This window comes from Armigeres subalbatus, unplaced genomic scaffold, assembly GCF_024139115.2.
Source record: "Armigeres subalbatus isolate Guangzhou_Male unplaced genomic scaffold, GZ_Asu_2 Contig600, whole genome shotgun sequence".
Classification (NCBI taxonomy): Eukaryota; Metazoa; Arthropoda; class Insecta; order Diptera; family Culicidae; genus Armigeres; species Armigeres subalbatus.
In genome coordinates this window covers 1,778-18,772 of record NW_026943370.1, presented here as the reverse complement: position 1 = coordinate 18,772, position 16,995 = coordinate 1,778, and the positions used below count along the sequence as shown (strand labels likewise).

The 16,995-nt window shown below is 41.6% G+C and overlaps 1 protein-coding gene across 1 annotated transcript; it reads right to left on the bottom strand.

The window, feature by feature from the left end:
* Positions 1 to 16,060: 16,060 nt before the first annotated feature.
* On the bottom strand, positions 16,061 to 16,438 carry LOC134204462 (uncharacterized; the record flags this gene model as incomplete). Its single annotated transcript, XM_062679288.1, has 1 exon — positions 16,061 to 16,438. A coding segment is annotated over one exon (378 nt), but the record flags the coding sequence as incomplete, so codon positions are not given.
* Between the last annotated feature and the right edge of the window lie 557 nt (positions 16,439 to 16,995).

Below are 16,995 nucleotides of genomic sequence, written 5' to 3'. Positions count from 1 at the left end.
GCACGAAATCCCGCGCAATCGATTTATAGTACTTTTTCATAATCGATTTATCACAGGTTTTCCCTTCAGGAAACTTATAATTATTGAAGAAATATCAGCGTCAGTTCAAGGCATAGTAGAAATATTGTGATTTCATGGGAATTTGGGCAAAATGGGCACTGGTCTGACCAGCACGAAACCCCTCGCAATCGATTTATCACGCTTTTTCGCTTCAGGAAACTTATAATTATTGAAAAAATATCAGCGTCAGTTCGAGGCATAGTAGAAATACACTGGATTCTGTTTTTCACGATTTACATTTTCTCAATTTTCTACTCATCCTAAATGTTTAACGTATATTAATTATCATGTGATTTTTCTTTGATTTATTCTGGATTTTTTGAAACATGTTGCGAAGAGTTTGGTGGCAAATTGAAGCTACACGATTAAAAATACGAGCGAAAAAAAAATCGTGTAAAAACAAAATTCTGTGTATTGTGATTTCAAGGGAATTTGGGCAAAATGGGCACTTCAAAGTGGTCTGATCAGCACGAAACCCCTCGCAATTGATTTATCACACTTTTTCCCTTCATGAAACTTATAATTATTGAAAAACTATCAGCGTCAGTTCGAGGCATAGTAGAAATATTGTGATTCCAAGGGAATTGGACAAAATGGGCACTTTAAGTGGTCGGACCAGCACGAAACCCCTCGCAATCGATTTATCACTCTTTTTCCCTTCAGGAAACTTATAATTATTGAAAAAATATCAGCATCAGTTCGAGGCATAGGAGAAATATTGTGTTTTCAGGGTAATTGGGGCCAATTAGGCACTTCAAAGTTGTCTGACCAGTACGAAACCCCTAGCAATCGATTCATCACACTCTTTCCCTTATAATTAAACTTATAATTATTGAAAAAATATCAGCGTCAGTAGAAATATTGTGATTTTTAGGGGAATTTTGGCAAAATGGGCACTTAAAATTGGTCTGACCAGCATGAAACCCCTTTGCAATAGATTTATCGCAATTTTTCCACTCAGGAAACATATACTTTCTGGAAATTTTGTAGCGTCAGCTGGAGTAATTGAATTTCGAGCCTTTTGCTTTTAAAAATCCCCAGTGTGCAATGGCGACTAAAATAAATACTCCCCTTAAAAAATTGAAAACTTTCCATAAAAAAATAAGAAATTGTCAATAAAGAAATCAGGGTATGAGCAATAAATAAATGTAAAATTTCCACAAATAATGCAAAACTTCCACAAACAATTAAGAATTTTCCACAAAAGAAAAATTAATTATCACTTTTAAAAGCAAAAATAGCGATTATTAAAAACAGAATTTCCCATAAACAAATTAAATGTTCCACGAAAAAATACAAAATTTCCATCAATAAATGAAAATTAGAAATAAAAATAACAAAATTTTCCACAAAATAAATATATTTTTTCCATAACAAAATAAAAATTTTCCACGAAATGATCAATAAAAAGCAATAAAAAAAATAAGAAAATTTCCATAAAGAAATATAAAAAAGCAATCAAACTGTGCTTTTTTTTCCATAGATGACCCCTTCTTTAAAAGCGTTTAAAGTTCATGTAAAATTTCATCAGCTTTATTGCTTTCTTGTATTTTTTAATGGAAATTTTCTTATTTTTTTATTGCTCTTTATTGATTATTTTGTGGAAATTTTTTAATTTTTTATGGAAAAAAATATTTATTTTGTGGAAAATTTTGTAATTGTTTATTGCTAATATTGATTTATTTATGGAAATTTTGTATTTTTTTCGTGGAACATTTTCATTTCTTTATGGAAAATTCTTCTTTTATAATTGCTATTTTTGCTTTTAAAAGTGCTTATTTATTTTTGTTTTGTGGAAAGTTCTTAATAGTTTATGGAAATTTTGTCTCATTTGTGGAAATTTTATAATTATTTATTGCTCATACCCTGATTTTTTTATTGGCAATTTCCTAATTGTTTATGGAAAATTTCTAATTTTAAATGGAAATTTTATTTAGCTGCCTGCAATGGCGGGCATCGAAATGCTTTTAATTAATAACTGAGGAATTGCCAATAGAATACTAAGTTGGAAAGCAGACCAAGTTCCAGTTGGAGTTTAGAGCCATATAAGAAGAGGAAGTCGTGTTCACATTAATCAAATGATACTTCTGCTAAACAGATTGTAGTCGTTTTAAATGTAATTCATTTTTTAATGAAATATAAAGCACCTTCTTGTCAAATTTCCATGGAACCAAAATTTAAAAATCATCTATCCAAACTCTTTCATACAGTCACTGTCGGCTGATGCAGAACACATCTCCCCCAACCAGCGTCATCGTTTTGACTAGGAGCTCTCCTATTCACGCCACAACTCAGCATGTTTAATTTGCTTGGATTGCTTCGTCTCCAACTCTCAATCACCAACGGACGGACACGGATGGTTCCCGGATCGGTTCTACCTCCCCACACTATAGCCAGCGCTGATGGGCCATCCCCCGCTATGGCCGCACCGGCGGGAAGTCATTGTGTGGAATTAAGATTTGTATACCCAGCTAAGATATATGCAACATATATACACACAGTGTTCGGTCTGTGCCAACAGCACGCAAAACAGATCACGGTCGATGTTCCTTTTGTGCATGCCCAAAGCGGGAACAACACTATTTTTTTATTCAAAAGCCAAGAACAGTACATACTCCAGCAATAAAACAAGCAGCATCAGTTTCCAGGCTCTAGGTATGCTACGTTGAGCTCGGGGATACGCTGTAGTCTTAAGGGTATGTGGTATTGGACTGTGGATTGGATGGTAAGAAGTGATGTTGTTATGCATCGTAGTAAAAAAAAAATTCTATTAAATATTATAGGTTTTGGTTAGTATTTTATCGGTTATAATACTAGAGATCGTTGAAAATACATTTCCACAAAATACAAGCTTCCCGACCAGATTTTTTGAATACACTGTCCTGATAGCAATCTCACTTCGACCTGTTGTTGATTCGTACTTGATTTTGCATTGGGTAGCACGGACATACACTGCTTCTTGTGTGGTCCACTTGACCCGCTCTGCGCGATCCACTTGACCCGCTCTGCATGGTCTATTTGGCCCGCTCTGCGCGATTTTGAAGATCCGCTCTGCGCGGTCCAATTGACCCGCTCTACATGGTCTATGTGGCCCGCTCCGCTCAGTTACAGTGCTTTACACTTTTCCTCTGCTGTTTCACTTCGCTAGCAGTTTTTTTCACTCACCTGAACAGCAAGTAATCTGTTTTCTTCAATTTGTTTAGCAATTCTGATAAATATAAACTTTAAATGGTCCCTTTTCAACAAAATTGCTTTATTAGGTTCCTTTTGGTGTTGCAACGATGAAATTGCAGCTCCTGGCAGGATCGCCATTGTGGAAATCTAATATAATGCTGTGAAAAGGAACCACTTGAGTAAGCACGTCTTACCTGTCAGATTGCTTGGAGCTCAATGAGGTAGAGATATTCTGGGTTGCTACGATGCGTGACTACTTGCAATGAATGCAAGTGCGTAGAATTGTCATATGACCGCTACAACGTGGCATGCTCTGTTTATGTTTATCATGTAGTACCACACACTTCTCATCATTCGTGGTGCTGACAGAAATTAACAGGGTAAAAAATAAGTTTTTGATTTCATAAAATTTTTGGCATACCGCATATCCTTAAATATTGAAGATACCTCTAATCGTAGGTTTCCAGGTTTGAAAGTTAGCTAGGACGATGGTTTCCTGAAAATTATGAATATATAAACAATAAATTATGAATGTGCTAATGCTTAGTCTTGCTGGGAATTATATAATAAAGATTTATTTGATTAATTTCTGATTGTTTGTTAAGAATTATGCAGAAGCTGCTCAACTAACTGATTGTGAGCCCCTGCGTCCATTCCGCCAGCATATTCCAGGCAATGATGAATGTATGCCTATGAAATAAAATTATACCTACTTGTTCAAACAGTTCAGCGAAGTCAAGGGCAAAAGCGTGAAGGATCGTGCTTTCGCCATCCAGCATTTGCACAGCCTCCGTTTTACCCATCCAGCAAGCGCATCAGCAGAAGGGTAATCAGTTCCCCACTGGTTGATTGCGCCCTATGGGAGGCTATATTGCCTAAGAAGATTCAAGGCACTGAGATGCCATCGAGAAAGAACCGCACCACGCAGAGGTCGCACACTGAGCCAACCGAGTTGGATTGAAAGCTTTCCGAAGTTGTTTGACGATGGCGAATTCGATGGCGAGGCGATGGTGCTTGGAGGATGTAAATTGAATTATATTTCAATAGGTGATTGATTGTTGAATATGTATGTAGAGCATAGGAACGAAATATGGTGAATCGAGCCCAATAGATTGCTGATGCCAAAAACTATGATGGATGCCAAACCAAAAATTAGCTTTTGAACACCATTCAGCATAGTGGTATGGCACGTGGAACAGATCGCGGTAGTTGAATTCCGAAGTTATGACAAAAACATGGCGTGTGTACTAATAAATTAAAACATCCTCGGTATTTTTTAAGGCATTCATTATCTGAATAGTAATAATTTTAAAATACATATGTCAATTAAAAATATGTTAAGAATTGATGCCGTGTCAGATTGATACGGATGCGAACTCTATTCAATCGGAGCATCGAGTTCAAAGTAGATACAATTCCCTGGCAGGATGCGTCTCCGAGTTTCTCTGCTGGTATCGTTTTCGGCAGTCACCAGTGACCCCAGTGAATAAGAATTATTCATCCATCTCGATTTCGTTACCACCGATAAAAACTCGGGGTGGGTGTCTTCTCTCGAACCTCTTCCTACCATGTGCTTCTTTTTTGACGTGTTGATGAACAGTCCGAGTCCGATCCACTTTATCTCAGTCTGATGTAGGTTTCTTCCATCTTCTCACCAAAAAGCTGAACGGTTTTCGTGAAAATCGTACCACTCGTGTCAATCCCTACCTTTCGTATTACTCTCCCCAAGCAGGCACGAAAGACCATCACTCGATCAACCGTATCAATTTATCCGGAAATCTGTGTATGTGCATTAACTGCCATAGCCATAGATCTCGATCGATTGTATCATATACGGCTTTGAGGTCGATGAATAGAATACAGCTAACACCTGGTCCGTGGTGGAGCGTTCGCCCGTCTTGCGCGCGTGCTCCCAGGTTCGTCACCAAACCGCCATCTTCGTCTGCCATTTCACTATTCAGGTGCACTTCGTAGTTTTGTCTGATCCGCGCCTGTTTATGTCGTGTCTCGTCCGCCCTCGTGCGGTGTTGCAGAAATCTCGGCCATGTTGCATGTTTCTACTCCACTAACTGCTCACATTCACCGTCATACCAGTTGTTTCACTCCGGCGACATCCAGTGTCTAGGCCGCGGTTGCTGTACTTTCCATGGTAGATCGAATATCTCTCCAGCCATCATGCACCTAAGTGTTCTTCCGTTGAAAGTGCTACTTTCAACAACTGCTGGACTAGTTTGTCGTCTCTTAACCTCCCAATGTTGAGTAGCGGGGATCGACTTCGACACGTATTGTACACCGTCGAGAGTTTCGAGCGCAGGCATACTGCAATGAGGTAGTGGTCGAATTCAATATTTGCTCTGCGGTAAGTGCAGACGCTCGTGATGTCGGAAAAAAATTTACCGTCGATTAGAACGTGGTTTTCCGTTTCTGGTTAGGTGATGTCCATGATATCTTGTGGCCATTTCGTGGAGGCTGCAGAGTTTGTTTTGCTAGCGTTGAAACTTGTGAAAATAAGTCAGGCAAATTAAAACAGTTTAAAAATGACAATGCTTCTTCTGATGTTTGGTCGATTGCATTCTTTTCCAAGAATGCATCGACATTTTCCAGAAAGTATAGCATTGAACAAGTGTTTCACCCTTTTTGATCATTTCCGAAATTTTCGTTTGCGGGAGGGAAACATCTTTAGAAATGCGGCAGACGCTAAGAGATATACATTCTTTGATTCGCATCACTGAGGATTTCCCGGCATCACAACCTGGCTGATCATCAGGGACATCATCGAATTTGGGTTTTTTCTTGCAGGGTTCGTGATCTAGCTCAGCAAATAGATTTTGCCCCACCGGATTATCCGGATTAACGTAGTGAATAATTCACGATGTTGTTGGAGTATGTGCCTTTTTAATGATTTAAAGTGGTCACAACGCGACTTGCATTCCGGAAACATACAATCGTAGAATATACCGTCCGGAATAAAATCACTTTTCCGGATGTGTTGGTTTATGTGTCGCTGAAGCTCATCGACATACCCAAAAATAATTTGCTTGCAGAAAGAACAGGTTACGCCGGGGGTATATTTCTAAAATTATTCATATAATTGTTTGTTATAAAGAAAAAATACTTACTAAATAGCTTAGCTTAGCTTAGCTTAGCTTAAACTGACTGTACATATCAATGGTTGCTACTCCGTGATTGATCAGAACTGGTGCAAATTGCACTACGATCCAAGTGAATAGTGGTTGGGATTTACCAACTATTCTCGAAGTGCACGTTTCAGCAGCTCGAAAATGTTGATCAATAACGGCGCCGGCCAAGTCCTTACAGTCAGATGGAAAGGGAGGAATGTTAGTGTGTGGTTATTGTTGCTACCAGAGAACGAGAATACCTCTGCATCTCCACAATTACCACAGGAAGGAAGTTGTGTTAGTTGGGTGGGGTAATCAGTAACATAGATCAGGATTCACCATGGAAAGTGATGTGACCTATGCAACCTACACAGCAGTATTAGCATTTCCTTAACTTGTTCAATTATTCATTCTTCGCGAGAATAAACAATCAATCGCTCAAAGTGAGCGATTGTTCATTTGAATTTCGGATTAGGCGCCCGCGTCATTATTTTTTTAACGTAAGTAAAATAAAAAAGAAGCGGGATTAAGATTGAAAATATTTGATAGTAATCGGAAAGCTAATGTCATTCAGCAACCCTTATTTTATCTCTATTTGAGGTTAAATAAGAATGTAAATTTACGTTCATTTTACATGCCGTTTATTTTGCATTACTTTCGCGCGCGTGTGTGTGTCGCTTGCCGTGACCAGTATACCGTAATCAGGATCTCACTGGTATTAATCCTGATGTGCCGGTTGGCACTCGTGTTGGGCTTGTGCGCTTTGAGCGGCACACGGTCGCTTCCCAGTCTACATAAAATCGCACATGGTGCAATACAGGATGCTAAATTGAGACGATATATAAAATGTGGAGAAGTACTCCTATTGCCTGCACTTCAGCATCCTACACGACACCATATACGTTCATGTGTTGACTGGGTTTGATAAGGCCTGCTTATAGACACATGCAGCTTTCGTAGAGGTTTAACAGAGCCCACTGTCAAACCCCACCACATCCTAGGCAGGCCCCCTAACTCGCAGTGGCCATGGGGAGGGGTCGTCAAGCCCTTGGACATAGTCCCTGCTGCCCCTTAAAGAAAAATACTTACTAAATAGGTCGTAAATTCTTACATCCTCCTGTTTGATAGTCTCCAAGATGTGTTCCATTTTGAGGCACTTTCCAGCACAACTTTTTTCAATTTTCACTAATTGAATAAAAATGGCGACCGCCAGCACACGCGAGACTTGTTGAAAGAATGACAGATGAATTGCTGATTCTCGGCAAAAGAGTCACCAGATGCCGAGTTGCGGCAATCAGTTTTGGAAAAATTGTTTTTTGTGGATAATTTCAGTATTTTTATTACCGAAGTACGGCATACTGAGACAGTTGAGAAATATATCAGTAAAAAAAATGACGAGAGTCAGCAACCAACGTATTTTTTGCTGAAATATCAGCAAAATAGAAGATTGCCGTTATGCCTCGGCACTTTTTTTTGCCGAGCTCGAGAATTAGTTTTAAGTGTGTATAGACCGGTCATCGGACCGGATAGTCTGCATACCGTATCGAACGACAACGGCCAACGATGCATTAACTTTGCAGCCTCCCGCGGAATGGTAGTCCGAAGCAATATATTCCCCCGCAAGAATATCCACAAGGCCACATGCAAATCACCTAATCAAGTAACGGAAAACCAAATCGACCATGTTCTAATCGACGGTAAATTCTTCTCCGACATCACGAGCGTACGCACTTACCGCAGTGCGAATATTGAATCCGACCACTACCTCGTTGCAGTATGTCTGCGCTCAAAACTCTCGACGGTGTACAACACGCGTCGGAGTCGTCCGCCGCGGCTTAACATTGGGCGGCTACAAGACAGTAGACTAGCCCAAGACTACGCGCAGCAGCTGGAAGTGGCACTCCCAACGGAAGAGTAGCTAGGCGCAGCATCTCTTGAAGATGGCTGGAGAGATATTCGATCCGCCATTGAAAGCACCGCAACCGCTGTACTAGACACGGTGGCTCCGGATCAGAGAAACGACTGGTATGACGGCGAGTGTGAGCATTTAGTTGAGGAGACGAATGCAGCATGGGCGAGATTGCTGCAACACCGCACGAGGGCGAACGAGGCACGATACAAACGGGCGCGGAACAGACAAACCTCGATTTTCCGGAGGAAAAAGCGCCAGCAGGAAGATCGAGACCGTGAAGAGACGGAGGAACTGTACCGCGCTAATAACGCACGAAAGTTCTATGAGAAGTTGAACCATTCACGTAAGGACCACGTGCCACAGCCCGATATGTGTAAGGACATACACGGGAACCTTCTTACAAACGAGCGTGAGGTGATCCAAAGGTGGCGGCAGCACTACGAAGAATGGCGATAAGACAGACAACGGTGGCGGTATGGTAATGAACCTAGGAGCAAGCGCGCAGGACATGCGACTTCCGGCTCCGAATCTCCAGGAAATCCAGGAGGAGATCGGCCGGCTGAAGAACAACAAAGCCCCTGGGGTTGACCAACTACCAGAAGAGCTATTTAAATACGGTGATGAGGCACTGGCGCTGCACTGGATCAATACCAAGAAGTTTGGCCGCAGGAGTGGATAGAAGGTGTCGTGTGTCCCATCTACAAAAAGGGCGATAAGCTGGATTGCAGCAACTACCGCGTAATCACATTGCTGAACACCGCCTACAAGGTACTCTCCCAAATTTTATGCCGTCAACTAGCACCAAATGGAAGGGAGTTCCTGGGGCAGTACCAGGCGTATTTTACGGGCGAACGCTCCACCACGGACCAGGTGTTTGTCATTCGCCAAGTACTGCAGAAATGCCGTGAATACAACGTGCCCACACATCATCGATTCATCGACTTCAAAGCCGCATATGTTACAATCGATCGGAACTAGCTATGGCAGCTAATGCACGAACACGGATTTCCGGAGAAACTGACATGGTTGATCAAAGCGACGATGGATCGGGTGATGTGCGTAGTTCGAGTTTCAGGGGCATTCTCCCCAAAAAACATTGGAAGCTAATGGAGCGTTTATTCAACCAAAATTTGCCTTCTTCAGCTAGAAAACTAGCTTATTCAGCTTAAATTGTTTGTTGGGCCGAGTCCCTTCGGAACCCGCAGAGGGTTACGGCAAGGTGATGGTCTTTCGTGTCTGCTATTCAACATCGCTTTGGAAGGGGTAATACGAAGAGCAGGGATTAACACAAGTGGTACAATTTTCAATAAGCTATAATAAGTCCGTCCAGCTATTTGGCTTCGCCGAAGACATAGATATTATGGCACGTAACTTTGAGAAGATGGAGGAAGCCTACATCAGACTGAAGAGGGAAGCTAAGTGAATCGGACTAGTCATCAACACGAGAAAGACGAAGTACATGATAGGAAGAGGTTCAAAAGAAGACAATGTGAGCCACCCACCGCGAGTTTGCATCGGTGGTGACGAAATCGAGGTGGTAGAAGAATTTGTGTACTTGGGCTCACTGGTGACTGCCGAAAATAATCCCAGCAGAGAAATTCGGAGACGCACAGTGGACTTTGGACTCCGCAAGACGCTCCGATCGCCGCCGTACCAAACTGACAATCTACAAAACGTTCATTAGACTGGTAGTCCTCTACGGACACGAGACCTGGACGATGCTCGTGGAGGACCAACGCGCACTAGGAGTTTTCGAAAGGAAAGTGTTGCGTACCATCTATGGTAGGGTGCAGATGGCGGACGGTACGTGGAGGAGGCGAATGAACCACGAGTTGCATCAGCTGTTGGGAGAACCATCCATCGTTCACTTCGCGAAAATCGGACGACTGCGGTGGGCCGGGCACGTAGCCAGAATGTCGGACAGTAACCCGGTGAAAATGGTTCTCGACAACGATCCGACGGGCACAAGAAGGCGAGGTGCGCAGCGGGCAAGGTGGATCGATCAGGTGAAATATGTCTTGCGGACCATCCGTAGACTGCGTGGTTGGCGACGTGTAGCCATGGACCGAGCCGAATGGAAAAGACTCTTATATACCGCACAGGCCACTTCGGCCTTAGTCTGAATAAATAATAACAATCCGGCATGTTCACTCATGCTCGCCTCGTGCGCGGACACATGCTGTGGTCGATTTTATCAAAGGCTGCTTTCAAGTCGGTGTAGATAACATCTACTTCATCCTTGCTTCCCATGGCATTAACACAGGTGTTAGTAATATCGTAGCAATATCGTAGTGACCGACCTTCATGGCATAAAATCGTGCTGATCTGTTGAGATGTAATTCTTCGATTTACTTAGAATCACCTCACTAACGATTATTTCGAATAGCTTGAAGGGAGCTGATAAGCTTGTTATCTCCTTGTAGTTTCTGACTTCCCTTCTGTCACCACTTTGAAGGCAGGCAACATATACCTAGGATTGCTTCCAAATATCCGGAAAAATGCTTTAATCGAGTGAGCGGGAGAAAATAGAAGCGATAGGCTGAGACAAAAACAGTGGAACAGCGACAGAATAAAACAGATGGAATCCCATCTGGACCCGGAGACAGAGGGCTTTTCAGCTTCTTGGCAGCTGCGGTGACCATTGCGGGGGTGACCACGAATGTTGTTAGGCTAGTCAAGTTCAAAGCAACGTCTAGCGATGCGGATGCAGCTTCGGCATCGGTAGCAGATGTTTTATTGAATACGGATTCAAAAATCTAGCGAAGGGTTCACAACATTCCGCAGATGTTTTCGCTTCAGCGTTGTCATACATTCTTTGGAATAGATGATTTTCTCCTTTTACTGTTAACGAACTTCCAAAAGCTTTTTAGATTACTTTTGAGATTGGTATGCACTCTCATAACGTGGGCCTTAAACAATTCCGAATTTAAGCTGCGGTAAGTATTACTAGCACGTTGGAAACGGAGTTTGCTCTCGAGAGACCGTTGCGCACAACGCTTTCGCTGACTGGCATTTCTTTCGCGTTTCAACTTTCTAAGTACGAGGTAGTCTAAGCAGGTGACTTTGGGCGCCGTTGAGCAGGAACATTTGTTTGCATTACCATTGTTGAACGATGAAACAGAATTTACTCGCCATTTCATTAACATTCTGACTCGCATTTAAACAGTCCCAATCGACATTTTGAAGATTGCCACAGAGCAACTCATAATCTACCTTGCGAAAATTCAGACCTGACATACCGTCTGCACTATGCGAGTAATCAGTCAGAAGTTCACGTCACGCTAGGAAAGATATTTCCAACGGGGGGTGATGCATATCCACAGACAACAAAGCAACTACACCAGAGTTGACGTTTGGTTCACAATTATCAGATCAGAACACAAAGTCCTGTGTCCAGTGTATGATCGGATTGATAACGATAGTAATTAATCTGCATTATATTAATAAAGTCCATTCAGTCAAGCAGGGCATCACTTGATGCAGTAACAGACAAAGTGTCAGCTATCACCACGTTGTCATCAACATTCAAAATCCACTGTAGACAAGGCTGGTAATAATCCCCGGTTCTGAGTTCGGTGGTTTTTCACCGATTCTGACGGCAATTTGGAAATTCACATTTTTCCCTATAATCTTTAGATATTTATATCTGCGCTCAAAATTACCGAATAACTGTGAATTGATGCAGATTTAACGAATTCGGTAAATATTTTCACCGATAATTCTGTGATTTACTGTGAGCACCGAAGTCGGTAAGATATTTAAATGAAATTTCGGCGATTGGTGCTGTTGATCATAGCATCAAAGCATGGAATTTTAGAATAGTCTTTTTGATCATGTGCAGATATCGTTATATTACATGTTGTTCATGGTCGATCGTACGGAAAAGCATTTTAGAGGAATGAGGAGCTGGTTGGACGTTGGACGATTAATTGGCAAGTATGGTGAATTTTCTACATGTAAAGTATGCATTTTATTGAATTTCATATTGCTATTTTGAAAGTATGATTTTGCATTCTACTTACCTGGATACCTGGTTGGCTACAGCGTCGATATACATATGCCTGACGTATTGCAGAGCTCCATTATCGTCGGTCTTGAGCGATGTTCCTCCAGTTTCCCCGAACGTTTAAGGTTTCCAGGTCCGAATCCACCGCGTGCAGCCAGCGTGTTTGTGGCCCTCCACGAAGTTGCCGGCTCCTATCTGGTTCTCTGTTGGATATTGTTTTCGCTATTATTTCTATTTATCACTATTTTACCAGCCCACTGAAGTCTGCCGTACTGTCGTCGACACTACGTCTGCAATCCGAATACTTGATTTCGAGCCATCCAGCGTTGCATATATCAGTCTAACCACATTATCTGCCACAGCTCATTTCTTTTCTCTGAATCGTATGCTGCTTTGAAAACAATTAACAGATGGTGAGTCTGCAAATTGTACTCCCGGAACTTATCAAGGATCATCCGCATGCTAAACATCTGATCCGTCGGCCCTCACGAAATCTTTCTGGTATTCGCCGATGAAGGACTTCTCAAGCAGTCTCACTCTGTATCCTGTTTAATACGCGACAGGATTTGGTACGACGAGTTCAGAAGGGTGATCCCTCTGTAATTGGCACACTCTAGTATGTGCCCATTCTTATAGAATGGGCATATGGGACCATTCAACCAGCCGGCAGGCAGTTCTTCATCGTCCCATATTATCTGGATAATGTGGTGGATTGATTGATGCAGCTGCTCACTTCCGTGTTTGAGAAGCTCGACTAGGATCTCGTCCTTCTCATCAGCTTTACTGTTTTTCAGCTCGCTTAGAGCTTTTTTTACCTCGTCCAGCGTTAGTGGTTCCACAGCTTGAACGTCGGCGAATATGTCAATCCTACTCCAATACACCTTAATTTTCACCGTTCAACAAATCTCCGAAGTACTCCTTCCACCTGGTTGCCACCATACGCTTGTCTGTCAGCAAATTCGCTCCTTTCGGTCATTGCACATGGTGGATACTGGCGCAGTCTTTGACAGTTGCGTAAAAACTTCCGCATATCGTTTCTATCCATGTTCTTCTGCGCTTCAGCTATTACACTCTCTTCGTGTTGCCTTTTTTGCGGTGGATTCGTTTCTCATCTGCTCTTGCTACACTGTACCGCTCTCTGTTGTAATGGGTAGATCGGTTGGATCGACTAGCATCGACACGCAAATGTGGTCGCCGATAAGCGGCGATAACACGCTTCGTCTGCTTGCCGATCACCATGAAGCCAACTCCTCGTTCTGCTCTGTCACCGCTGCTATAGTTGATGTGGTACTTGAATGGAGTGTTCGCATGAGATCTACCGCCCGGAATTCACGCTCTCCAGTTCTGGGCCACCGCATTTCCTGGATTGCCTCAACACTCACACTGCAGCTCACAAGCCAGGAGCCCAACACGTGCGGGTTCATTCAAAGTTCTCACGTTCCAAGATCCGGCAATCCAATAGACCTGTGCAGGAGTTCATCAAATTCACTCACCCGATGGTTTTTGACATTTGAGCGGGTCGTCTACTCGAACAAAAGTTCATTTTGCGTTCATTATGCGACCCGCTCTAATGTCATAATTTGTTAGGGGAGTTCATTTTGCGTAAGTCTATCGTTGTCCTTTATTTGCTGCCGGGCCTGTTGCCATTGAATCTGTCCGTTTGCTCGACTTTGCCTTTCTTGGCAGCTGTAGAATCTTCTGTAGGCTACTTTACCAGGGTTGCGCTACCTACATCGCGTTGTAAGGGCTACCTTCTCGATGCTGACACGATGCAACATGTTGTGCACAGTTTAGTTTAGAGTCCTCGCTGGCACTCTGACGATGATCAGCCGCCCTAACATGTGGGGAACAGATGCTGTTGTGAGCTGCTACTAACATGGAGACGCTCGATCAGATTTGCATCTCCGGAGAGGGCAAATCCCCCTTCCCTGTCAGCATAGGACCTTCCTGATCAGGAATGCATAACAAAATTATAACTCAATTCCTATCAATTGTTGTTATTTGAAACAACGTGTGTTATAATTAGATAATTCGATAAAACGTGTATTCGGCTAGTTTTATTTCATATCAAAATTATAACAACATGAGTTATGAATCTTTTTACAAAATAATTGCCTACATGTTTTCTACGCATTGGAAAAAAAAAATCGGAGGTAATCACCTGCTGTATAACTTGAACCCGCCTGATATTAATACATAGCTGGAACAAAGTTAATTGCCTACATTATGGATGGGAAATCTATCGTTTGCAAAACCTAAACGAGGAAGGGCTTTGGGACCTAATTTTCCTTATTTTACAAGAATTATTTTTTAAAACGAATTTTTATTGAAATTTTTTTTCTAAAATCCACGGAAAATTCTATCGAGTTCCTCAAAATTTATTCTTTTTCGACGGGTATTCTGGGAATACCAAATAGATCAGATGAATTATAAATAAATTAGAAAAAAAAGGTTCTAGCTCAACAACTTTATAGCAAAAATTCTGTCTTTTTACCGTTTAAAATAAATTAGATCGGTCATTGCGTTCTGATACAATGATTGAAATACCTTTTTAGCAGACATCGTCGAAAACGCTACCGCTACCAAGGAATATTTAAACGTATGCTGCCATCGGAGTTTTTTAACCAAAGCACATAACTAAAATGTGTTGCAGTTGTCAACCTTATCCTTAGTGTAAATGTGCTTTTTACGTTTGAAATTTTAAGCCGAGATGAGCTCACTCGGTATATAAGCCTCTTTCAAGACGCTCGGAAGCTTCTTTTCAAGAAGCTTGGAAACCTCCTTTCAAGTGTTTCGAAAGCCTCCTTTGAAGAGGCTAGAAAGCCTCCTTTCAAAAGGCTCGGAAGTCTTTTTTCAAGACGCTCGGAAGCTTCTTTTCAAGAGGCTCGGAAGCATCCTTTCAAGAGACTCGAAGCCTCCCTTTGGGCGAAAATGGAAAAAAAGTCGAGTCAAGTACGAGACACTGAAGACGGCCTTACTGTTGAGGTCGAAATACGTATCTGTCAGGATACAATTAAGTGGTGGAATTCAATGGGATTGTTTAAACTCGTCTTATGACAGGTGAAAACATTCCACTAAAAGCTCAAAATAATTTTCTTATCAAAAAATCGGTTTATTACAAAATTTGGCATCCACCAATAATGTTGATATATAAGCACAGGCATAGAGACGTAACAGTTAGAATAGTTTGCTGAAAATCCATTGCTCGTGAATATTTTTGCTTGAGTGTGACAGCAGTCTTTATACGCAATATTGCGACTTATTTCGACTAAAAGCTCAACTTCATTAGCTATATAGAACTTAAACTTGCATTTGCTTCGTTCCTTATACAAAAAGACAACCAGATGTCGTAAGAAATACAAAGAAACACTAACCGTTTGAATCCATTTAACTGACACATACAAACAAATAGCTAGTTGATAGCAAACAAGACAGTCCGATATGGTACAACATCAGAACAGATATTTACAACAATTAGAGAGAAAAACGGGAGGAACAGAGGTTAGAGAAAGATTTCGTAAAAATTGATGACAGCCGATTGGGCTAATATTGAAATGTTAATTTGTGTGTAGACCTGATTGAAGTTTGAATTTGTACAAGGAACATCTAATCCAATTCTTAATTTTTTTATTGGGTTTCGTAAATTGTGAAATATTCTCTAAAAGTGGTTGATACAAGGAAGCTATATGATTACATAAGGAGGAGTATACTAGGTTTTTATTATATTGAACAGATTGTTGGGACTTTTTTTGGACAGACGGAATTGGATTTAGATTGTTAGTTACTTACACACAAAACGCATTATAAAATGCACCAATTTCATTATCAATCGCTTTTCTGCCTTGCGCTGCTGTTGCTGAAGTGGTAGCAGAATTAGTAGCAGTGGTAGTAGCAGTAGTGGTAGTAGTAGTAGTAGTACTAGTAGAAGCAGAGGATTTGGCAGCAGCCCTACCGTCAGCCTTGGTCGAGTGCTGACGTGTCACTACGGAGGAGCTTGTGGACACGGTACTGGTGGTCCGGCCAACTGAAGCACAACTTGTACTGCCACTGGCCGTCGACGAGGTCATCGATGACAGTGACGACGTGTTGCCGTGGCTTGGCAATGGCCGTCGACCGGGGATGGGACCAAGATCACAGTCGTCGTCTACTTCGTCTGAGCAGTCGAAACTTTGGATTTCGTTTGTTTCGTTTTTGGTTTATTTGATTTTAGGTTATGTTAGTAATAGTCACATTAACAAATGCGCACGCGATGAACCACGATAACAAAGAAAGAAAACATAATAAGAAAACATCGGTTAGGTTAGGTCGGCTTGCTTTGATTTAGTTTGAGAAGCGATACCTCGGTGATTACGCAATCAGTTTTAATGTTTCTATCAATTAATGTTATTCCATATCTAACTTTTATGCAGATTTCACCCAAGTAGGTAGATATTTAAACATTTCTAGTTAAATTCATACTTCAATCATCATAAAGAAGGACAATACCAATACTTATATTCGCGAATGAGAACGAAGCAACAAAGCTAATGTGTTGACATATGTTTCATACACTACGACAAAAACAATCAGCCCTTGATATGCATGTCACGCATGCCTAGTAGCGAACATTATGTGTCACCATTAAAATTAAAAATTTACAAACAAACTTAACTAGCCACGTTCTCTAATGCACATCCTTTTTGGAATAGCAATGCTACAACGATAGCGAGTAATTAGTTAGTGTG